This window comes from Aspergillus ochraceoroseus (assembly GCF_002846915.1).
Source record: "Aspergillus ochraceoroseus IBT 24754 chromosome Unknown P175scaffold_8, whole genome shotgun sequence".
Lineage (NCBI taxonomy): Eukaryota > Fungi > Ascomycota > Eurotiomycetes > Eurotiales > Aspergillaceae > Aspergillus > Aspergillus ochraceoroseus.
The window spans coordinates 414760-436503 of record NW_024468483.1 but is presented as its reverse complement, the minus strand read 5'-3'; the positions used below and the strand labels follow the sequence as shown (position 1 = coordinate 436503).

Below are 21744 nucleotides of genomic sequence, written 5' to 3'. Positions count from 1 at the left end.
GAAATATGAAGAAATCAATCATCGACTTGGACCAAAGATCCCCAATCACACCATCGTCTCCACGGATGGTTCTATTCTTGATGAGATCGGGAACCACTCGGATTGGATTTTTTTGAAATTTCCCCACATATTCCATTGATTCTCTTACTTATCCGCCTCTCTCTCTCTCTCTCTCTCTCTTCTTCTTCTTCTCTTCCTCTCTTCCCTTCTTGTCTTCTTTCTCTACCTTACACATTCAGAAGAAAGAAAAAGAAGAAAGAAAATGGCCGCCAAAAAACCCAACATCCTCTACATCATGGCTGACCAGATGGCCGCCCCCCTGCTGGCCTTCCATGACGACAAAAACTCTCCCATCCAAACCCCCCATCTCAATCGCCTCGCGGATGAAGGCGTCGTTTTCGATTCCGCCTACTGCAATTCTCCCTTGTGCGCTCCCTCGCGTTATGTCATGGTGACCGGTCAACTGCCCTCCAAAATCGGTGCCTATGACAATGCCGCCGATTTGCCCGCCGACGTCCCCACGTACGCACACTATCTGCGCAAGGAGGGCTATCACACCGCGTTGGCCGGCAAGATGCACTTCTGCGGTCCAGACCAGCTACATGGGTATGAGCAACGATTGACGAGCGATATCTATCCGGGGGATTATGGCTGGTCTGTCAACTGGGATGAGCCTGTAAGTACCCCCGATTCTATCTTTGCTTTTTTTTTTTTTTTTTTTTTTTCTTTCTGGAAATATTGACCAAAATAGGACATCCGCCCCGATTGGTACCACAACATGTCCTCCGTCTTGGATGCTGGCCCCGTCGTGCGAACGAACCAACTGGACTTTGATGAAGAGGTCATTTACAAGTCCACCCAGTATCTGTACAACCATGTCCGCCACCGTACCGACCAACCGTTTTGCCTGACCGTCTCCATGACCCACCCGCATGATCCCTACGCCATGACCAAGGAATTCTGGGATCTGTACGAAGAGGTGGACATTCCTCTGCCCAAGAATCCCGCAATCCCCCAGCACCAGCAGGATCCGCACTCCCAGCGGGTGCTCAAGTGCATCGACCTCTGGGGCAAGGAACTGCCCGAGGAGCGCATCAAGGCCGCCCGCCGCGCCTACTATGCCGCTTGCACCTACGTCGACACCAATGTCGGCAAGCTGCTCAAGGTCTTGGACGACTGTGGTCTGCGGGACGACACCATTGTCGTCTTTACCGGGGACCACGGGGACATGCTCGGCGAGCGCGGCCTCTGGTACAAGATGACCTGGTATGAGAATTCCGCCCGCGTGCCGTTTATCGTGCACGCGCCCCAGCGCTACGCCGCCAAGCGCATTCCCCAGAATGTGTCCACCATGGATCTGCTGCCGACGTTTGCGGAGATGGTGGGCGCGCCTCTGATCCGCGGCCTGCCCCTGGATGGCGTTTCGCTGATGCCCTACTTGACGGGCGAGGACGGCATCAAGACCGATACCGTGCTGGGCGAGTACATGGCCGAAGGCACCCAGTCGCCCGTCGTCATGATCCGCCGCGGCCGCTGGAAGTTCATCTACTCCCTGATCGACCCCCCCATGCTCTTTGATCTCGAAGCCGACCCCCTCGAGACGGTGAACCTGGTCGCGGGTCTGCCGGATCCTTCGCGCGCGCCGCCGAGATCGGAAGCCACCCTGACCGCAGCCAAGCTGGCCTCGGTATCTACCCAATTGCCGCCGCCGGCCGCCCTGCCGACCCCGGTGGACTCGCCTCGTGTGACTCCGCTGCAGCAGCAGCGCAGCCCGGCTCACGCCGCGCACCACCACGCCTTCCCGACCCCGCCACGCACTCCCAGCCCTGGCCAGGGCGCGGCCACGGTGCCCGCCACGCGCGATCCCACCAAGCTGCTGGCCTACTTTGTGGACGAGGTGCACACGCGCTGGAACCTGGAGCGCATCACGGAAGACGTGGTGATCTCGCAGCGCCGCCGGCGCCTGGTGTACTCGGCCTTGCTCCAGGGCACGCCGGCGATCTGGGACTACGAGCCGCGCATTGACCCCAGCACGCAGTACGTGCGGAACCAAGGCAAGGGCGCACTGGACGATGTTGAATTCATGTCTCGTTGGCCCCGGGTGTTGCAGCAGGCGGCTGTAACACAGAGCAGGGTTTACTAAAGTTCTTTTTTTTTTTTTTTTTTCTTTCGAAGAATTGGCGTTAAGCGAGGCGCTATACCCGGCATAAGTTCATTTCTGCAGTGCTAGCGTTGCTTGTGATGTACATAGACCGAGCTGGATGTATAATAGTATGGATAGTATGAACGATGTAGTACAAGACCCGGCTACAACTTGGAACATCTTACTTTCTTCAATGGCAGTCTCTCCGTTTCCTGGGTAATGCCTCAACGTATGGAGAACTAAATATAATACACCGATCCTTTGTATGCTTGGGTTCATCCTGATGAATGAACCTTTGATGCTAAATATGGAATCCGATATACAGTTGCTCTTTGTTCACCGAATAGCCCTAACCTCCATTATGGCTGTTGTCAAGCCCTTATTATAACCACCGCCTCCACCGGAGATTGACAGATTGACTTGATTTCATTCTCATCGGTCACTATCTCTTAACCACCCCCATATGCCATCCTCCAGGCATCGCTACCGACAACGGGAGCGACATCCTCCGCCGTTGTTCTGGGACAACCTGACCAAGCTGTACCTGACCAAGGGCGCCCTGCGAGAATCCAACCGCAGAAACCAGCACAAATTCCGATCCCCCCGCCAGCGCGCCCTGGCTATCAGTTACATCTCGGCGCCGGTGTTTCTGCGCGACTGCTCGGCGGCTTGTCTGCAGGGGGTTCGACAGCTTTCCCGCCGCGGGGGGCCGGACCTGTCTGATATCCGCGGCGTGGGTTTTGATTCCAATCCTCCAACACTTGTCTCTGATATCTATCCTAACTGTACTACTGGATCTAGCATCTCCCCCCGCCCCATTTCTACCAGTACTCTCTCTATCCCACCAAGTACGACTCGCAGCCATCCACGCCGCCAGCGACCACCCCAAGCTCCTCCTCCTCCTCCTCCTCCTCCTCCACAGCCGTCTACGACGTGCACTTCCAAGACCACCTCGTCCGCCACGGCATCTACCCGCCGCCCTCGCCATCCGCGTCCAGCGACCCGGACGGCACGGCGGCGGCGACGGCAACGCCCGCTCGACGACCCGCGAACTGGGCCGAACTCCAGCACCGCCTGCACATCCCCTTGCCCGCAGACTCCTCGCTGGACCAGGCGTACACGCGGTTCCGCAGACTCTCCGCGGCCGCGTATCCCAAGCACCTACCGCTCCAGCACCTCCTCTCCATTCTCGAGGGAACGCCGCAGCCGCGGGCCCTGGCCTCTTCTGGTGGTGGCAGCGGCAGGGTATTCACCAACCTCGCCCCCCTCACGGACGGCACGCTGCCCCCCGCCCGGCCGGATTTCTACCACGCATCCCCGGCGGCGCAACTGCACCCGGAGATCCACCGGCACCTGGACAAGCAGATTGCGATCACGGCAGCAGCAGCAGCAGCAGCAGCAGCACGCCACAACGCCAGCCGCGTGCTCGCCCCGAACTTTTTCCTCGAGGTGGGCGGTGGTGCGGCAGCGATGCGCCGCCGGGCGTGTTATCACGGGGCGCTTGGGGCGCGGGCCATGCGCGCGCTGGGCGGGTTCGCCACGGCGGCGGCGGGTGGCGGTGATGGCGACGGCAGGGCGTACACGTTTGCGGTGACGTACCGCGCGGGCCAGCTGCGGGTCTATTGTGTTCATGTGCAGTCGCGGCCAGGGCAAGGCGCCCAGCAGTCCGACTACGTGGTTACGTTGGTTGGGGAGTGGGCGTTGGATGGGCAAGCGGCGGGGGGGGATGCGCGGAGCTGCTTCCGGGCGGGCGTGGCGGCTTATCGAAACGCGCGCGAGCTGGCGAGGGAGTACCGGGAGGGGATTCTGGGGTTGGCGAATGAGCGGTATGCGCGGCTGGTGGAAGCTGAATTTCCAATTATGTAGTATGTATGTATAGTTACTCTCCGTGTTCTGTTCTGTTCTGTTCTGTTCTGTTATGAATCCGTCTTGTATTGATAAACTAGTATACTCTCACAGCTAGACCCTAATGCAATCAAGACATCATCTGTACAAGGGCCAATCAACAAACCCCTATGCATCTAGAGGATATACTGGCGCCTTCACGAGCACATTCAACGGCCCCCGCCCCCGGACTTCCGCCACAACGAACGATGCAAACCGGATGCGTCCTGTCGGAGCCGACCCAGCCCCCCCGCTCGCCACGCGACGCTCCTCGGTCGATGTGCTGCGGACGGAATCGCCAGGTCCCGGCGGTGGTGGTGGTGGCGGCGGCGGCGGCGGCGACGGTCCTTGTCCGGATTTCCGGCCCAGCATGTTCGAAAAGACAGAGCGGATGCGCTGTTCGCGGCCCTGGCTGCTGGCGTCAGGCGGCGGCGCGGCGGGGTTTCCCGAGCTTGACGGCTCCCGCTCGGGGTCCGCATCTTCAGGGCCCGCGTCCGAATGGTGCGTAGTGTCGTGTTCGCCCGAGCGGCGGGGGTGGGATGGAGAGTCGCAGCCAGCGCTCACGTTGGTTAGCGGGGGCAGGACGCCCGCCTCGATTTTCATCGTCCCCTCGTGCAGCGCGGTGCCCGGGAGAATGTAATCGACGCCGATATCGCGCGACTCGAGCGGGATCTTTTCCGCGATCCCCACGGCGTTTTCGACGATCATGCGCACGCCGTTGTCCAGTCCCGGCGGCGGCGGGTCGGTCAGGTTGCGGGCCAGCGTGGCCACGAGAGTTTCGACCAGGGTCTCGATGAGCTGCGCGCGGGATTCGTCGGCGGCCGGGCCCTGGAGGGCATCGGCGAGGCCGTCCAGCGTCGTGCGGCGCCAGTTGGAGATTCGCGCGAGGGAGTTCTCCTTGTCTTCGTCCGTGTAGGCGCCTCCCTGCTGCCGGCGCAGGTTCATCTCGATGCCCTTCAGCTGCCGGCTCAAGGTCGGCTCGAGAACAGGGTGAAAGTATCGCGCGAAGAGCTCGTCGACCAGCCACCGGCTCATCAGAGCGCGCCCAATGGCGGTCATTTCTTTGGTACCGGTGGTGGGGGCATCCTCGTTAACAAACCCGCCCAGCCAGCCGGGAAGGGTCTTCCAGTCCTTGCGAATGGAGAACGCGAGGTCCTTGATGGCGCCGTCGAGGCGGCCAAACCGGTTAGCATACTCGTTGTCATCCAGGACGGTTCGCGAGACTGCCATGCGTTGGTGGGCGACGGTGTTCTGCAATTGTTGGACTTGCGTGTCTCGCTCAAAATAGTATCGTTTGACTTTGGAATATTTCGCCTCTGTGGGGGGGGGGGGGTTGGGTCAGTGGACATGTCCCAAAAAAAAGAGAGAGAGAGAGAGTGGCTTACGGAGCTCCTCGTGCTTCTGAAGCAACGCACGGACATCGATCTCACTTCCATCCTCCCGATTCCGACTGTCTCTGGACGACGTCGGGGTGCTGTGTCCCGGGTCGGGCCCGCTTTGCTGGGCTGGATTGTTCCGGAAGCCAGCTTCCGACTGGTACGCGGGATGAGCAGCAGCAGCCGCCGGCTGGTTCTGCTGGGCCCCGCCGGCCGGTCGATCAGACATTACACTCAGCTGTGCCGCCGAGGACGGTTCGGTTGGAGGAAGCCCGGGTAACGGGGAAGGGGGCCCAATTATTGATTGGCGAGAGGGTGGTCGGGGGGTTAGCTGGTGGTGCGGTGTGGACGCGAATTCACCCGCGCGTCTAGGATGCTCAAGAAGATTCGAATCGGTGTTCGATCGCGGGATCGATGGGGATTGCGGAGCACGAGCGGCTGGAACGAGACGGGTGGGCTGCGGCATGGAGGATTGATGCTGCTCAGGCTCCGTAGAGTCTCCCGCATCAACTTGGGGCCAAGTGTCCACCGACAGACGCGGTTGGTGGGACTGGCGACGGTTCGGGCCAGAAGAGCGCTTCACAGAGCGGTTGGGCCGCAGCAAACCCGACTGGTCGCGCACCGAGGAAGCGGAGGCGGCGGAGTGGAAAGAGAAGAGACTCCGCTTGGAGCGTCGGGGTTCGGGGTCTTCTGGCTTGTCAGTGGGAGATGAGGGCCACGACTGGTCGGAAGCGTCCGCATCGATGGACGGCGGGGTACGCAGCCGTTGCGTGAGCGATCGCTGCAGCGGCGCGTGGGCAGGCGCCGATTGCGATGGGAAGTTCGGGGAGGGGGAGACAGAGGACGAAGGGTCGTCGACAACACGAGGGGCTGACGCGGCAGAAGAGGAGAAAGGCAGATGCTCGACCGATCGGAATGCAGAAGAGAGCGACGACGGCTTAGGCTTCTTGCGGAAGAGGGGCATGGAGATGATCGGGCCAACGCAGGCGCGGGAGAAAGCAGACGAAAAAAAAGACTCAAGAGACAGGAAGAGGTTCGTCGAGTCTGGTCCTTTTTATCATATATATATAATAATACATAATGGGCGGTGGCTGTGGAGGAGGAGTCGAAGTGGGACGAGAAGATGATGATTGGGTACGAAGACGAGGCTGGATAGACGGGATGTCATTGGGCAAGATTTACAAGAAGAATAACCTCGACTGGAATTAGAAATAAATCTACACAGGATATCATAATGGTCTAGCAGATTCCATGCGTCTTGCCGGTCTTGCCCTGCAAAGAGTGTGTCTCGTTCTTATACTCCGGGTGGGTGTGCTTCGCCTTGTGCGAGTTGGTCGAATGCGTCCGAACATGCCTATCATCGTCAGTTCATCCAAGTCAACCCTGAGCTAGGAGGGAGGGAGGGGAGGGAGGGGGGCAAGAACATACACGGTATACCTGGCCAACATCGCATGGTCCATGTCGCTCAACGTCTTCATTGCAAGCTTCACATCGTTCAACAAGGTGTCGCAGCGGCTCATGCTAAAGTCCTCGCGCACCACCACCCGCATCAGCTTCAAGGCGTTGCTGTGCGGCGCCATCGTGTAGGCCGGGACCACCCATCCGCGCTCGCGCAGCTGATGGGCCAGGGCGAACTCATCAAAGTGTTCCTTCCGGCCGGCCGGAAGACGGAAGGCAACCAGGGGCAGACCCCGACCGCCGCGCTGGCTCATGATGATGAATCCCATCTTCTCGAGCTCTTGGGCGAGGTAGTCCGCAATGCGGGTGATGTTCACCATGATCGAGCGGTAGCCGCGCTTGCCCAGACGAATCATCTGGTAGTACTGTCCGATCACCTGGGAAGCCCCCTTGGAGAAGTTCAGCGTGAAGCTGGCCTGCTCCGCACCCAGGTAGTTGATGTTGAAGATCAGGTCCTTGGGCAGGTATTCCGGGGACCGCCAGACGACCCAGCCGACCCCGGGGTAGACGAGACCGTACTTGTGGCCGGACACGTTGATGGAGACGACCTTCTCCAGGCGGAAGTCCCACTGGAGAGTCGGGTGGATGAAGGGGGCGACGAAGCCCCCAGAGGCCGCGTCGACGTGGATGGGGCAGTCAATGCCTCGCTCGACCAGGAGGTCGTTGATCGCTTTCACGTCCTCATACTCGCCCGTGTAGGTGGTGCCCAGAATCGCACAGATACCGATGGTGTTCTCGTCCACGAGATCCACCGCCTGCGCGGGGTCAATCACATAGCGGTCCTCGGTACAATAGACGTAACGCTCCTCGACATCGAAGTAGCGGGCGGCCTTTTCCCAGCAGACCTGGACGGCACTGTTCATGACGATGTTGGGCCTGGAGTAGTCCTTACCCTCGGCCTTGCGCCTGTTCTGCCACCGTCTCTTCATTGCCAAGGTACCCAGCATGATAGCCTCGGAGGATCCGACGGTGGAGGTGCCCATGGGGTGCTCCTCCTCACTCTTGGTGGGGGCATTGAAGAGACGGGCAATCATGTTTACACATCGGTTCTGGATCTCGGCGGACTGTGGGTACTCTTCATAATCGATGAAGTTTTTGCTGAAGGACTCGCTCATGAGCTTCTCTGCTTCCTCTTCCTGTGGGGAGTGAGTGGAGGCTACAACAAGATCAGACGACGCAAAAATCAATCCAAGTCATACCATGTAGGTGGTCACGAAACTCGCCAAACTAACCCAATTAGCGCCCCGAGACAATGTAATTTCGGAAGAAAAAGAAAAAAAAAAAAAAAAAAAAACCTACTTGAGCATCGGGTTACCGTCCAAGCTCAGCTCGTCCTTGATCATACGGTAGGCGACCTCCCGGGGCATCTCCTGCTCGGGCATTTCCATGCTTGGGAGCTGTTCAGTCGCAAACCGCGTTCCGTACACGGTGGAATAGAAGCCATCTTCCTCACAGGTTTCGAGCTTGATGGAATCCACGCGCTTGACGAGGGAGGGTTCGAACTCGGAGTCCTTGGTGATAGTAGCGAGATGAACCATGGTGGCAGTATAGTCAATTACAAACAACAATCGAAGGATAAGGAGTCAAAAAAAAAAAACAAAACAATAAGATGAGATGTCAATTTCACCAGGAACGACAGTAGAAGAAAGAAAAAGAAAAAGAGGAAGAGAGAGATGAGGAGGGCACGAGAGGATCAAATACTCCCTCCTCCACGATCACCATCCATCTCCCCTGACTGCATCACCCCTCCTCTAGTTGACCGGTCTACCGATGGTCAATCGTCATCGTCTCCCTGGTGGGCTTTTCCCCTGCGGTATCATACGTTCGGACCAAAACGGGAGGGAGAGGGGGGAAACGCTAGCTCCGACACCGTACATCCAACCAGGGAATATGGCTCATTGCCTCCTGGGACGACGAATGATCGAACAGAGGACGAGACAACAACCACGAAAGCTTAGAGAAAGCTTAGCGGGATTATCCACATACTATCCGCATGAGTTAGTCTTCCATCGTAGTGGTAGGGAGGTGAAACAGACCGAGTTCCGTCGATCCCCGTGGATTCAGGGAAGAGAGGTGCTGGGTGCAACCGGGAATCCGGCATCATCTCTGAGAGGATCGATAGAGAAGAGAGAGGGAGAGAGGGGAAAATTATGTAGTGGGCATGGTCGACGATCCGATCTGATATAGCGGTGAGGTACTCGATTACGATTCTACTCTTCGACTCTTCTACGAATACAAGAAAAGAGAACGAAAAAAAAAATAAACGATTAATCCAAACAAAGCCTGCCCAACCGCCGTGGGATTCCCCATCCAGAATCCAGCCGTTGTCATATCATACAGTCTGCATCCCTCATAGAATCAGTCTTTTATCATCATCCGGGTCTGGTCCAACCAAATGGTGATCGGGTATCAGCCATGCGGGGGGTCAGTCCGCCAAACCCCCTCCCGAGGAAAAGAAAAAAAAAAAAAAAAAAAACAACAACAACAACGGTATTCGCTCGGTTAAATCAGAGCGAATTAAGAAAAAGAAAAAGAAAAGAATTCAAAATCACTCAATCAGGCTCCCTTAACCTTACGCTTGACCCATCCCCAGAAGCCACCACCACTCTTGCGCTTCTCGATCTTGGCTGCTTCCTTACCCGCAACATCCTGGGCCTGGTCGGGAACAGTCTTGCCCTCTTCGGGTTGGGCGGCAGGGGTACTATCAGTTCCGGTCTGGGCCTCGTGGGCTGCGCGGGCGGCTTGGGCGGCTGGCGACGCGACTGGATTGGTCGGTTGGGCCTCCTGTGCCACCTCTTTGGCTTTCTCGGCCTGAGGATAGATGCTGGACGGCATGCCAATGGGTTCAGCGGTGCCCGTGGGTGCGGTGGTTGCAGTCCCGGGTTGGCTCACGGCCGGTGCCGTATGAGCCTGCTCAGGGGGGGTGACTTCCTTAGCCTGCTCCTTGGCGGCATCCACCGTCGAGGTGGCCTTGCTCGTGTCAAGGCCAGTCACGCCAGTCGCTGCCGCGGAAGGCGCCGCTGCGACAGGGGGGGTTTCAGGGCCTTTAACAGCTTCCTTTGCTTTCTCTTTCACGTCAGTTACCTTCTCCTTGACGGGCTCGAGGGTTGACGTCAAGGTGGGGCCCGTGACAGGAGCTTCAGCGGAGGGCTTGGTCACAGCCGGCATCTCCTTCGCAGTGTCAATAGTCGTGGCGCCGACAGTCGCGGCAGCGCCTGTAGCAGCAATGCCAGATGCGGCAGCCACAGGCTTGCCAGCAGTCTCCTCCTTTGCAGTGTCAATGGTCGAGGCGCCGACAGTCGCGGCAGCGCCTGTAGCAGCAATGCCAGATGCGGCAGCCACCGGCTTGCTCACAGTCTCCTCCTTCGCCTGGGTTTCCACCGGGGCAAGCTTCTTCTCCGCTGCGTCCGCAACCGCCTCAACCGCCTGGGGCTGTTTCGAGGCGGGAGAAGCCGCAGGCGCAGCATCCTTACTGCTCACGTCGGAAAGACCGGGCACTTCAAGAGACTTGGATGTATGATCCGTGGGATCCGCACCAAGCCCGGGGACCATCTGGGGCTGCACGAGAGTTGTTCCAGCCGGAGCGACAGGTGCAGTGGCGACGTTCTCCTTTCCCACCGCAACAGGCGGCGCAGCGGTCTTCACGGCCGGCACATCGTCCATCTTGGCAATCTTGGGAGGCTTCTGGTCTTCCTCCTTGGTAGTGAGTCCGTTCTCATGAGGTCGCTTGTGGGCCTCCGCAGCGGTCTCCAGCTCCTTGGATCGATCCGGCAGCGCGGTGGAGGTAGCAGCACCAGACTCGACAGTACCAGTGGTCAACGTGGATTCCTTAACCGTCGTCTCGGGCAGAACTATTGTCACAAGGTAAGGTAAAAATCAGTAGGTGAGCTAAGCAAGCGCGATAAGTTTTTTTTTTTTTTTTTTTTTTTTTTTCCATACCATTAGTGGCCTCACCCTCGAGGGATCCAATCCGGCCCATCTTCGATGCTTGCGCCTTGTCCACAGCATCTTGGATAGTCTGTCCTTCGGTCGTGGGGAACGCGATCTTGGCTGCGTTCGAAGCGGCCTCCGTGAAGTTTGGCGGGGCAGTCGCGGGGCCCTTGGTGGCCGACTCAGCAGTGGTGGCAACAGTAGTCGCCGGCGCAACAGAGGAAGCCGCCTCCACCGCTGGGGTAGGGATACTTTCCACCTTATCCTCCGTCGTTGCGATGGTCTCCTCGACCTGTTGGGTAGGGGCGCTATCCACCGAGGCTGTTAGTTTTGGCTTCCTTCAAGTCCCGCCAAAAGTTGCGATGACGCAACGCAACGACAAAATTTCTGAGTGGAGGACGAACGAAGACTTACGCAAGGTTCACGGCCTCGGTGGGCATGTTGGCAGTGGCAGCGGCAGCGGCACCACCGGTTTTCTTTCCCTTGCCCTTATTCTTTCCTCCTTTCTTCGCCATGATGATGATGATGATGATGGATCGATTGAGCTGGCCACGAGGGTAAGAAACTGATCACGTCACGACGAGCTAACGAATGGGCGCAGGCGCAGGCGATGGGGATGGGGATGAAGATGAAGATGAGAGAGAGAGACTTACTAGCGAGTTATGGAGAGAGAAGAAGATCAAGAAAGAATTGAGAGAGAAAAAAAAGCAGAAGAAGAAAAAAAGGAAATGAATGAAGGAGGGAAGTTAGGGGATTTGCGCGTTCCCGAGTCCCAGGGAGAAGAGGTTAATCCGGATGGGATGTCGCGTGTTGGTGGTTCAAGGGGCCCTTCTGCATGCAGGTTGTTGTCCATCATCATCCTATGATTCTTTCTGCTGTTTCCGGTGAACTGGGATCTTCTCTCTCCTCAGTTGAAAATGATTGCCTTGGATTTATTTCTTGCAGGCAATCACCTAGGGAGCTGCTGCTTCGTGAACTGCAGGCGATCAGGCCGATGACATCATGGAGTTGCCCTAGGGTTCGTCACTTGTCAGGGTTTCCTTGTTCAGGTTAGGGTTAGGGTTATCACTTTTCAGGGTTAGGGCTTCCAACCCCAGATCAAGACCCCAAGACCCTAAACTCTTTCCGGACTTCAGATCCGGCCAACCCGAGAGGCAATAAATAATAATAATAGAATTATGCAAATGTAACAGTCAGATTGATTCCCAATCACCCAGTGGAGATAACCACTTTTCTGGTAGGAGAACGGAAAACCGGCATTTCCTCATTTCACCGGCTTCTCCTTACATCCACTTCTTTACTTGACTCTTCTTTTTGCTTTTCTTTTCTTCTCTCCTTCAACTCCCTCTCTCCCTTCTATCCTCCCACAAAATACTCCCCCAAGCCATGATCCTAACGTCTTCCTACTCTCTCTTGCACACTCTGTCGCGCCCATCCCCTAGCTGGGACCGGTTTGCCGCTGCGGTGACGTATTGATTGCTGGGTCGACATTCCTGACTCCCACCACCACCTCCCCTCCCTCAGATGATCACAATGAGTTTTCGAGAAAAAGTACGCAAGGTCTTCCGTCGGGATGCCAACCCCAAATCCAATGCCTCCACCTCCGGAATTAAGATTGAATATTACCGCCGCGGAGAGATCCCCCCCTCCAAGTTCAAGGGTCCTTTCGACAAGGAACACCAGCGACGATTAGCCGCTTGGTCGTTCCAGCAGGCCCAGGCCGATCGTCCGCGTTCCATTGATCTATCGCTCTCCCCGTGTGCCACCCTTCCAGATTATCTGAACCAGGCTCCGTCGCTAGTGTCCGGCCTGTCTGACGGAGGTATGTGTGCCGTGCCCCTCGAGTAGATTGATTGACCGTGTCAGATCTAACCCTCCACGTAGCCACTGCCTCGATTTATCACGACGAGTTTGCCCGCGATCGCCAGGGAACAACCACAGGATCGCTGTCCTCCATTACCGCCGTCGACCCTGAAAGCTTTAGCGACTCGACCATGACCCTCTTTCTGGATCCTCTCGAGGACGATCTGATTATCAACGTCAAGAACTCCGTCCGTCACACCTCGTCCCCGATCATCCACACGGTCTCCTCGCCGCCTCTCCCGGTCAAGGGTGCTCCGATGCCTTTCACACCCGAGGATCTTACACGAGCGTTGAACGCAGTGCAGATCTATACGTAAACCCCGATATTTCTTTTTCTTTTTTTTCTTTTTTTTGATGATGATAAAAAGACTTCTATTATTACCCTCTTCTGTGAAGACTTCGTTTCATGTCACGTGATTTCACCGCGAACACGGCCGATGACCAGTCATTTGCAATCTTTTTTTCTTTTTTTGCGGGAGAATGTCCGCGGATCCTTCCCGGCCTCCAATTTGCGATATGCAGACTGGTTCACCCTGAATTCCTGGGTCGTGGCCTCGTGGTCCAGAATTATTCTCACCCCCCCAATACGACTCATGTTTCCACTTTTCTCCTGGACTTTTTTCTTTTTCTCTTATCTTGCATGGCGACTGAGCGAATACCCGTTCCCAGAATTTTTTGTTCTCTTTCGATGACTAGAATTGCCTCCGACGAGGTACGGCATTATGTATTGTATCTGGTGACTAGAGAATGACAATCATATCAGACAGTTTTCTGTCCACCCAGTGGTGATGCGTCTTTATCGATTCTACTTGGCTAGGTAACGAGTTCAAGTTCCCGGTTTCCGGGACTCGATCGATCGATCGATCGGTAGTAGTTTGTATAGGACTATAGGTCACCTCCTTGGTGACTTTCCTGTACTTCTACTACGGTATTACATCGAGTATTACCTAGGTACCAGTACTGACTCGTGTCTGGATCTGTTCCCATAAGAAAGAACCTATGGAACGTATGAAAGCAAAGTGACTAGTGTGTCGATTGGCACGTAATAGTACTTTTGCTGCCACTCGTTCTGCTTACGCGCCTCCTCTATATTAGTTGTTTTCCGATCTTGTCCCCCGAGTCGAGACTGCTACACCGGTTCTATCTACAGAGTTCCGTACTCTAGTCCAGAACTCGTCAACATGTTCCTTCTCGATGAACCTATCACCATCCCTAGCGCTAACAAAAGCGGGGGGGGGGGGGGGAAGGGGGGGTTCATGGGAGTCCCAGGGAATCCCAGCAAGAATAAGTACCGAGTAGTAAGTATCCAGGTCTCTGGGTTCGCCGGGGGGAACGTGCGGCGGATCCTGCAGCATCTATACCATCTACAGGCTGCAGGTATCCTATGATGGGTTGATTCGCTGACCAGGTTGGGGTCCAGTAGGAGGTTCGATGGCGGGAAATCTACTGCGTCTTCGATGGGTCTAGCGATCCTTCTGATCCTCATGCAGAGTACACACTGTACCGAGATCAAAGTACCGTACTAAACTTGGCATTATTGGACAGTTGGTGTTCACGTTAGGTGGCGACTGCATACGTGAATGATTCGGTGATTCACTGGAGAGTATGCGAAGAATCATTCGGACCTTGTCGGGGAGACTTGTTGAAGGAAGAAAGTATTTAAGCCAGCTTTTATCCGTGCGGTTTTGTTGAGACGGCTGTACGCATCTGCATCGACATCACAATACAATGCTTGTATCTGTCAAGTCAACCACCCTCCATTCCAGACCGCCGTATACAAAGCGATGGCGCCGGAACAAGAACGACAACCACCCCTTCCGCGTCGCTGAAGAGACATACCTACTAAACCTCAACATCTCCGACCTCCGCCACCTCCAGAACACCCCAGCCAGGCCCAGATCCCAGCTCTCCATCCCAGCCGCCGACTGCCCGACCCGCTTCGGCCAATTCGGCGGCCAATTCGCCCCGGAGCTCCAAATGGACATCCTCCTCAGCCTCCCCAGCATCTTCCACCACACGCTCACCGTCGACGACTCCTTCTGGACCGACTTCGCCGACTGCCCGCTCGCACGCCCGAGCCCGCTGCACCTGGCCCGCAACCTCACCCAGCTCGCGGGCGGCGGCGCCAACATCTGGCTCAAACGCGAAGACCTCAACGCCTTTGCCAGCGCCCAAACCCGCACCATTGTCGGCCAGGTCCTGTTCGCGCAGCGCCTCCACAAATCCGAAATCATCATGGAGTGCGGCTTCGCGGGCCACGCGCTGGTCTGCGCCACCATGTGCGCGCGCCTCAACCTCCAATGCACGATTGTAATGGGCGCCGCGGATCTCGCGGCGCAACCGGACGCCGTGGCGAAAGTGAAGCAACTCGGCGCGCAGGTCCTCACCGCGGGGACGGGCGTTGCTGCTGGTGGTGGCACGCTTCGGGCGGCCATGAACTCGGCGCTCCAGTATTCGCTCTCGCGCTTGGATTCCGCCTACCATATCCTCAGCGGCACGGTGGGCCCGCATCCGATGCCCACCATCACTCGCACCTTCCAGGCGCTCCTGGGGGAGGAGATCAAAGCGCATATGTCCAGCTTGACGGGGGGGGGACGACGACAACAACAACAACAACAACAACAACAACAACAACAACAACAACAACAACGACCATCACCACAGAGGGGCCCCGACGCCCTGGTTTCCGCTGTCGGGTCCGGCGCCGCTGCCCTCGGCATGTTTGCGCCGTTTATCGATGACCCCGCCGTGCGCCTGGTGGGCGTGGAACCGGCCGACGCCGCACCTCTAACGCATGGCTCCCTGGGTGTGATGTACGGCTGTCGGACGCTGATGCTGCAGGATGAGGACGGCCAGATCCTCCCGTCGCGTTCTATCGCGCCGGATTTGAACTTCCCCTGTGCCGGGCCGGAGCTGGCCCATTGGAAGGATATCGATCGCTTGGAGACCGTGACGGCGTCCAGTGAGGAGGCTGTGCGGGGGTTGAGACTGCTCTGTGAGCAGGAGGGCATTGTGCCTGGTTTGGCAACGGGACATGCGGTTTTGGAGACTATCAGATTGGCGAGGGAGTTGGGCCCGGGTAGAAATGTTGTCTTGCTTGTGTCTGGTTAGCTTTTTTCTTCTTCTTCTTCTTCTTCTTCTTCTGCTTCATGTATGGCTCGGTGCAATCTCTTTGATACCTTGTGTTGGTTGGTGGGCTGGCTCTTTTCTCCTGATGATACAATTTGTTCCAGATATCTATGCATATAATAGATAAGACGACGTTCGTACCTTTATTTCCATTGCATCCGACTAGGATATATACTATCGTCAATCATGACCGTTCCAAGATCTCTCCCCACTCATTCATAACATACCGTCTACTCATCGTGAGTAACCGTCATATCAAGAACCTCTACTCGGCCTCGCCCGCGGGTCTCGTTGCCTACAAACTCGTTCAATCCCTTGTAGGCGCCGGGCTCAGCGAACCCGACCACCTCCCACTCATCGCTCCCAACCACTTCCTGTGACTCGACCGATTCGATATAACTGAGGATCTTATCCTTGACGGTGCTCGGCCCCTTGGCCGGCGCAGGGGATCCCTCTGCATCGGACGACCCATCCGAATCCTGCTGTCGAGCCGCCTTCTTGCCTCCCTTCGCTCCCTTCTTCGCCTTGGAACCACCACCACCACCACCACCACCCCCCCCCGGCAGCGACTCTTTATCCTTATTCGCCCCGCCGCCCGTCTTGACGCTTTGTTTCAGCATCGACACGGGACACGTCACGCGCAGCCGCATGCGCGCCCGCATCACCGGAATCGGCTGCCACGCAATCAACGCCTTCATAGCCTCGAGCGCTTGACTCTTGGCCGACTTGCTCGCATTCACCCCCGTCCACACGGGCTTTCTCAGCGCGGCCTCCCTCTCCTCGACCTCGCCTTCCACCGCCTCCGCCGCACTATTCTGCTGCTGCTGCTGCTGCTGCTGCTGTACCTGCCCACTCGCCGCCGTCAACTGGTCCAGCGCCTTCGAAATCATCCCAGACGTATACACCCGCTTCGTCGTCGGGTCCACCAACCGCCCGGACACAATATCCAGCACTTCCCTCTCCACGCGCTCCGCGATCTCCTTCCGCTCGCGCTCCCCAACCTGCACCTCGCCCTTGCGCAGAATCTCCTCCCGGATGGCATCCGCCGGCGTGTCCCCGCCAAACGCCTTGCTTAGCTCCGCCGCTGGCGCCGTCTGCGCCTTGGACACGGACAGGAAAATCGTCGGCACTTGCAGCACATTGTCCAGGTCTTTCTCCGCGCCCGACCGGTACTCGAGGAGTTTGTTTTTGTAGCAGGCGAGTTCGAATCGTTTCTTGCCTGGATTTGTTTCTCACGTGTGAATTCGGTTGCTTGCTTGCTTGCTTGCGTTGGACAGCGGGAAAGAAAGAAAAACATACCCTTTTTCAGCTTCACTATCGACACATTCGTAAATTTGATCTGGTTGGAAGGCTGGTTGATGGGCATTTTTGCTGCGAGCGAGCCTCCTGCTTCACTTATTAGAATGTGGAAAATGTTGACATCGACGTCAGTGTCGGATGGATGAGCCCAAGTGGGGTGCTCGCTGCTGATTGGCCGGCGGTATTTTCCTGGTGGGGCGCACGTGTCTTGATGACTCAGCAATCGAGTCAGTCCCGTGACTTGGCAACGCCGCGGATTGATGTTTATCCGGTAGGTATCGGGAGATAGTAAAGCCGGAATCAATCACTAAGCTACAGCACAAGCCTAAAATCAATCGAATCTACAATCGTCTTAAGTTGCTATGGTTGCTCTGCTTCAGCGGCATCGTTCGTTCATCTTTGGAAGGACCCCATTCCAAACATACTTAAAGTATCCCAGTGGAAATTTACTGGGAAAGTCAGAAATCGAGTGGAATAAACCTGGTCATGTCATTGACTACGGAGAGGCGGGTACTGGAGGCTATTTCCTAACTAGGAATAACATCACCTGACAGCCCGAAATGGAAATCCCGCTCTGATTGGCTGCCCTCCGCTTTCTGCTACCTCCTATCGTCGTCATTGGATACCTCAGGCCGCCCACCGCCTCGTCACCTCCTTCACGACCTTCGTCTCTTCTTATCTCCCTGCTCCCTCGTCCGTAAGTAACTGCTTCATCAGTTGCTTCTTTCTGGGTTCTCTATCTCCTAACTGTATGTACCTCCTTCCCCCTCCATCTCCATCTCCAGCTTTTCATCATTCTTCCCTTGATAGACCCCATTGCTGATAGGCTCTCTCCCCAGGTACCCATCTCCTTTCTTCCCTTTCCCTTCACATCGATATATTTAGACCACAATGAGAGTTTTGCCAGCGACCTTGCTCGTTGGAGCGGCCGCTGCGGCTGGTCCTGCCCAGCAGGTCTTGGGTGGACTCAAGGACTTCGGTAGCAACCTGCAGGACACTCTGCAGCACAACATGCCCAAGCTGAGCAAGCCCCTTGAAGCCTTTGAAGAACAGCTCAAAACGCTCTCGGATGAGGCTCGTGCGCTTTGGGAGGAGGCGGCAAATGCCTTTCCCAACTCTATGGATCATAATCCCCTCTTCTCCCTGCCTAAGAAGCACACCCGTCGTCCTGACTCCCACTGGGACCACATTATTCGTGGCTCTGATGTCCAGAGTGTCTGGGTGACTGGCGCCGGCGGTGAGAAAGAGCGAGAGATCGAGGGAAAGCTGGATTCTTATGATCTGAGGGTCAAGAAGACCGACCCAAGCGTCTTGGGTATCGACCCCGGCGTGAAGCAACTCACCGGTTATCTTGATGATAACGAGAATGACAAGCATCTTTTCTACTGTAAGTCTACCCGATAAAAAAAACAAAGTTCCCCCAATTTTGATGAATACGAAGTTCTGACTTTGCAGGGTTCTTTGAATCTCGTAATGACCCCAAGAACGACCCTGTTGTTCTGTGGCTGAACGGTGGCCCTGGCTGCTCTTCCCTTACTGGTCTCTTCATGGAGCTCGGCCCCAGCAGTATCGATAAGAACATCAAGCCCGTCTACAACGAGTTCTCATGGAACTCTAACGCTTCCGTTATCTTCCTAGACCAGCCTGTCAACGTTGGCTACTCCTACAGTGGCTCTGCTGTTAGCGATACTGTTGCTGCTGGCAAGGATGTTTATGCCTTGCTCACCCTGTTCTTTAAGCAGTTCCCTGAATATGCGAAGCAGGACTTTCATATTGCCGGCGAGTCTTATGCTGGCCACTACATCCCCGTCTTTGCCTCGGAGATTCTTTCCCACAAGAAGCGTAACATTAACCTGAAGTCCGTCCTCATTGGCAACGGCCTCACGGATGGCCTCACTCAGTACGAATACTACCGCCCCATGGCCTGTGGTGACGGTGGTTATCCCGCTGTCCTGGATGAGAGCAGCTGCCGTGCCATGGACAACGCTCTTCCCCGGTGCCAGTCCATGATCGAGTCCTGCTACAACAGCGAAAGCACCTGGATCTGCGTCCCTGCCTCTATTTACTGTAACAACGCCCTCATTGGCCCCTACCAACGTACTGGACAGAACGTTTATGATGTTCGCGGCAAGTGTGAGGACTCTAACAACCTCTGCTACAAGGGCATGGGTTATGTTAGCGACTACCTAAACGAGGCTGCAGTTCGTGAGGCTGTGGGTGCTGAGGTCGATGGCTATGACTCTTGCAACTTTGACATTAACCGGAACTTCCTCTTCCACGGTGACTGGATGAAGCCCTACCACCGTCTCGTTCCTGGCATTCTGGAGCAGATCCCTGTCTTGATTTATGCGGGTGATGCTGATTACATTTGCAACTGGCTTGGTAACAAGGCTTGGGCTGAGGCTCTGGAGTGGCCCGGCCACACTGAGTTTGCTGCCGCTCCTATGGAGGACCTCGCGATTGTCGACAACGAGCACAAGGGCAAGAAGATTGGCGAACTGAAGAGCCACGGTAACTTTACCTTCATGCGTATCTTCGGTGGTGGCCACATGGTTCCCATGGACCAGCCCGAATCTTCTCTGGAGTTCTTCAACCGCTGGTTGGGAGGCGAATGGTTTTAAATGTGTAACACGGATGGTTGATAATATATCATCTTGCTTCTCGCTAGAGCATACGCTGGAACATGATTTTCTTTTCTTTTTTTTTTTTTTTTGGTTTACGATAGTTTTGCGAATTGCCTTGCCAATGACCGGTTATTATAGTTTCCATTGCTCTGGATTCGCTCGGAGTGCATACATAGTCCCGGATTTAGTGCATAACTAGACAGGTTTCATAGAGAAATTCTCTTGGGTATCTGGAACGTGTATCTGTAGCGTAGACACTCTTGTCCCACGGGTTGGAATCGCCTTGAATGATCGGAAGGCAAGTCGAGAATGCCATCTACGCCAAAGGCCTCATGAAATTTGACTTAATTTTTTTGATTTCATATTGGTATGGTTCTTTTTCATTTTATGGACCCCGTGCTGCCTTTTTTAATGATCAACACCTGGTCCCACTATAGGTATTCGTTAAAACACACCAACCAACATACACAAGAAAAACCTTCGCATCCCTGACCGCTCGATCCACTCCAGCAAGCAGAAAGGAATGAAAGCAAACAACGATAAACCGTATGACTTAGCCCTTCTTCTTGCTGACACCGACGGTGCGGCCACGGCGACCGGTGGTCTTGGTGTGCTGTCCACGGACACGGAGACCCCAGTAGTGACGAAGACCACGGTGGGAGCGGATCTTCTTCAGGCGCTCGAGATCCTCACGGTACTTGCTGTCGAGAGCGTTGGACAGAACCTGGGAGTCCTTGCCATCGGTGATGTCGCGCTGTCTGTTGAGGAACCACGAGGGGATCTTGTACTGGGTGGGGTTCTGGAGGATGGTGACGACACGCTCGAGCTCTTCGGTGGTGAGTTCACCGGCACTGTAGATGGAAAATCCCTCATGTCAATTACAATGTCTCTTTTGCAAAAGGAGAAGAGAAAAAAAAAAAAAAAAAAAAAAAAAAAAAACCACGTACCGCTTGTTGAGGTCAACATCGGCCTTCTTGCAGACCAAGTTGGAGTAACGGCGACCAACACCCTTGATCTGGGTCAAGGCGTACATGATCTTCTGCTTGCCGTCAACATTGGTGTTGAGCAGACGCAAGATGTACTGGAAGTTCGTCTTCTCGCCGGACACGAGCGCTGTAAATTTGAAACAATCCAAGTCAGCCATTTCCATTCCTTCGTAGAGTTCTTTTTGTATTGTTTTGTTTCTTCTTCTTCTTCTTCTTCTTCTTCTTCTTCTTATCCGTATGACATTTCGACGGTCTCATGTCCCAACTTCCTTCCTCAAATCTCCCCCATCCAGAACACAGACAGAACACCGAAAGCCACACGGATAGACTCCAGATGGCTTAGGAAAAGGCATAGAACGTACACATGATGGGCGATGGCGCGAACGGGATCGCGATGGGTTGTCGACAGCGAGAGGTGTGAAGAGGAGTGAAGTCGAGGGCTTCGCCAGCGCTTCAACTTTGCTCGCCCGTTGTGGGATCGCGTAAGTATCGATCTAGCCATATTAGGTCTGGCCCACTCCAGGGCTCGCTTGTTCTGGCGCTAATCGAAATAGGTTAGTGGTCAGGTGACTCGTTGGTCAGATGACTGCACGTGCGCCCTATCCCTGATGACTAAGACACTTTCCCTTTTTGGAGATGTGTGCATTCGCATTCACATTCACATTTACCTTGAACAGTGAGTGACTCCTTCTCCTTCACTCTTCACTCTTCATCATCCAAGCAGGTTCCACGGTTGCTTCTCGAAGGAGGCCAGACGTTACCGGGTACCCTGAGCCGTCGTTCATCGGTGCATTGCCAAACGGCTTACCTGCTAGGCAGACTCGATGTTTTGCTGCCGATACGGACTCGATACTTACTTCTTTGTTCGGTGTCTCGCCTCGAGATACAATTGGCTCCGTATAGACCTTGAAGACAATGGAGACCAGGGAGGAGCCCTCATTTCGGGCAATTTCTTTGATCAGAAACCACCTAGATTTACTGTTGAATGGCTTGACAGTGTTTAGGAATGGCTGCTAACGCGTTTCTTAAAATAGCTTCTTCAATTCTTGACA

General features: G+C 55.5%; 11 protein-coding genes across 11 annotated transcripts; 5 read left to right on the top strand and 6 right to left on the bottom strand.

Annotated features, from left to right (window-relative positions):
* Window positions 1-262: 262 nt before the first annotated feature.
* On the top strand, window positions 263-2143 carry P175DRAFT_0444024 (putative choline sulfatase; the record flags this gene model as incomplete). The annotated part of the gene is made up of 2 exons (XM_040894210.1): window positions 263-676; window positions 752-2143. 2 exons carry the CDS (start codon window positions 263-265, stop codon window positions 2141-2143), a joined length of 1806 nt encoding a protein of 601 aa, XP_040749467.1.
* A 34-nt stretch (window positions 2144-2177) lies between these two features.
* On the bottom strand, window positions 2178-2514 carry P175DRAFT_0346989 (uncharacterized protein). Its single transcript, XM_040892908.1, has one exon. The coding sequence runs from the start codon at window positions 2420-2422 to the stop codon at window positions 2213-2215; it is 210 nt and encodes a 69-aa protein (XP_040749466.1). The 5' UTR covers window positions 2423-2514; the 3' UTR covers window positions 2178-2212.
* On the top strand, window positions 2515-4077 carry P175DRAFT_0347841 (uncharacterized protein). Its single transcript, XM_040892910.1, has 3 exons — window positions 2515-2876; window positions 2945-3463; window positions 3671-4077. The coding sequence occupies exons 1-3, from the start codon at window positions 2607-2609 to the stop codon at window positions 4007-4009; spliced, it is 1128 nt and encodes a 375-aa protein (XP_040749465.1). The 5' UTR covers window positions 2515-2606; the 3' UTR covers window positions 4010-4077.
* A 79-nt stretch (window positions 4078-4156) lies between these two features.
* On the bottom strand, window positions 4157-6367 carry P175DRAFT_0443774 (uncharacterized protein; the record flags this gene model as incomplete). The annotated part of the gene is made up of 2 exons (XM_040894198.1): window positions 4157-5343; window positions 5413-6367. The coding sequence occupies 2 exons, from the start codon at window positions 6365-6367 to the stop codon at window positions 4157-4159; spliced, it is 2142 nt and encodes a 713-aa protein (XP_040749464.1).
* A 275-nt stretch (window positions 6368-6642) lies between these two features.
* On the bottom strand, window positions 6643-8399 carry P175DRAFT_0444594 (glutamate decarboxylase; the record flags this gene model as incomplete). Its single annotated transcript, XM_040894241.1, has 4 exons — window positions 6643-6757; window positions 6832-7997; window positions 8061-8088; window positions 8161-8399. The coding sequence occupies 4 exons, from the start codon at window positions 8397-8399 to the stop codon at window positions 6643-6645; spliced, it is 1548 nt and encodes a 515-aa protein (XP_040749463.1).
* A 1018-nt stretch (window positions 8400-9417) lies between these two features.
* P175DRAFT_0495473 (uncharacterized protein) lies at window positions 9418-11306 on the bottom strand (the record flags this gene model as incomplete). Its single annotated transcript, XM_040896084.1, has 3 exons — window positions 9418-10712; window positions 10801-11129; window positions 11206-11306. 3 exons carry the CDS (start codon window positions 11304-11306, stop codon window positions 9418-9420), a joined length of 1725 nt encoding a protein of 574 aa, XP_040749462.1.
* An 859-nt stretch (window positions 11307-12165) lies between these two features.
* P175DRAFT_0503956 (uncharacterized protein) lies at window positions 12166-13402 on the top strand. Its single transcript, XM_040897736.1, has 2 exons — window positions 12166-12613; window positions 12676-13402. Exons 1-2 carry the CDS (start codon window positions 12325-12327, stop codon window positions 12969-12971), a joined length of 585 nt encoding a protein of 194 aa, XP_040749461.1. The 5' UTR covers window positions 12166-12324; the 3' UTR covers window positions 12972-13402.
* Window positions 13403-14565: 1163 nt separating this feature from the next.
* Window positions 14566-15765, top strand: P175DRAFT_0412484 (tryptophan synthase; the record flags this gene model as incomplete). The annotated part of the gene is made up of 2 exons (XM_040893063.1): window positions 14566-15227; window positions 15321-15765. Coding segments are annotated over 2 exons (1107 nt in total), but the record flags the coding sequence as incomplete, so codon positions are not given.
* A 248-nt stretch (window positions 15766-16013) lies between these two features.
* On the bottom strand, window positions 16014-17149 carry P175DRAFT_0444318 (guanine nucleotide exchange factor SDO1; the record flags this gene model as incomplete). The annotated part of the gene is made up of 2 exons (XM_040894222.1): window positions 16014-17002; window positions 17083-17149. The coding sequence occupies 2 exons, from the start codon at window positions 17147-17149 to the stop codon at window positions 16014-16016; spliced, it is 1056 nt and encodes a 351-aa protein (XP_040749459.1).
* A 590-nt stretch (window positions 17150-17739) lies between these two features.
* On the top strand, window positions 17740-20036 carry cp3 (carboxypeptidase C PRC1). The gene is made up of 3 exons (XM_040897735.1): window positions 17740-17831; window positions 17922-18469; window positions 18538-20036. Exons 2-3 carry the CDS (start codon window positions 17974-17976, stop codon window positions 19701-19703), a joined length of 1662 nt encoding a protein of 553 aa, XP_040749458.1. The 5' UTR covers window positions 17740-17831; window positions 17922-17973; the 3' UTR covers window positions 19704-20036.
* On the bottom strand, window positions 20033-21114 carry P175DRAFT_0503952 (40S ribosomal protein uS13). The gene is made up of 2 exons (XM_040897734.1): window positions 20654-21114; window positions 20033-20557 (listed from the first exon to the last, which is right to left on the bottom strand). Exons 1-2 carry the CDS (start codon window positions 20848-20850, stop codon window positions 20260-20262), a joined length of 495 nt encoding a protein of 164 aa, XP_040749457.1. The 5' UTR covers window positions 20851-21114; the 3' UTR covers window positions 20033-20259.
* Window positions 21115-21744: the final 630 nt, after the last annotated feature.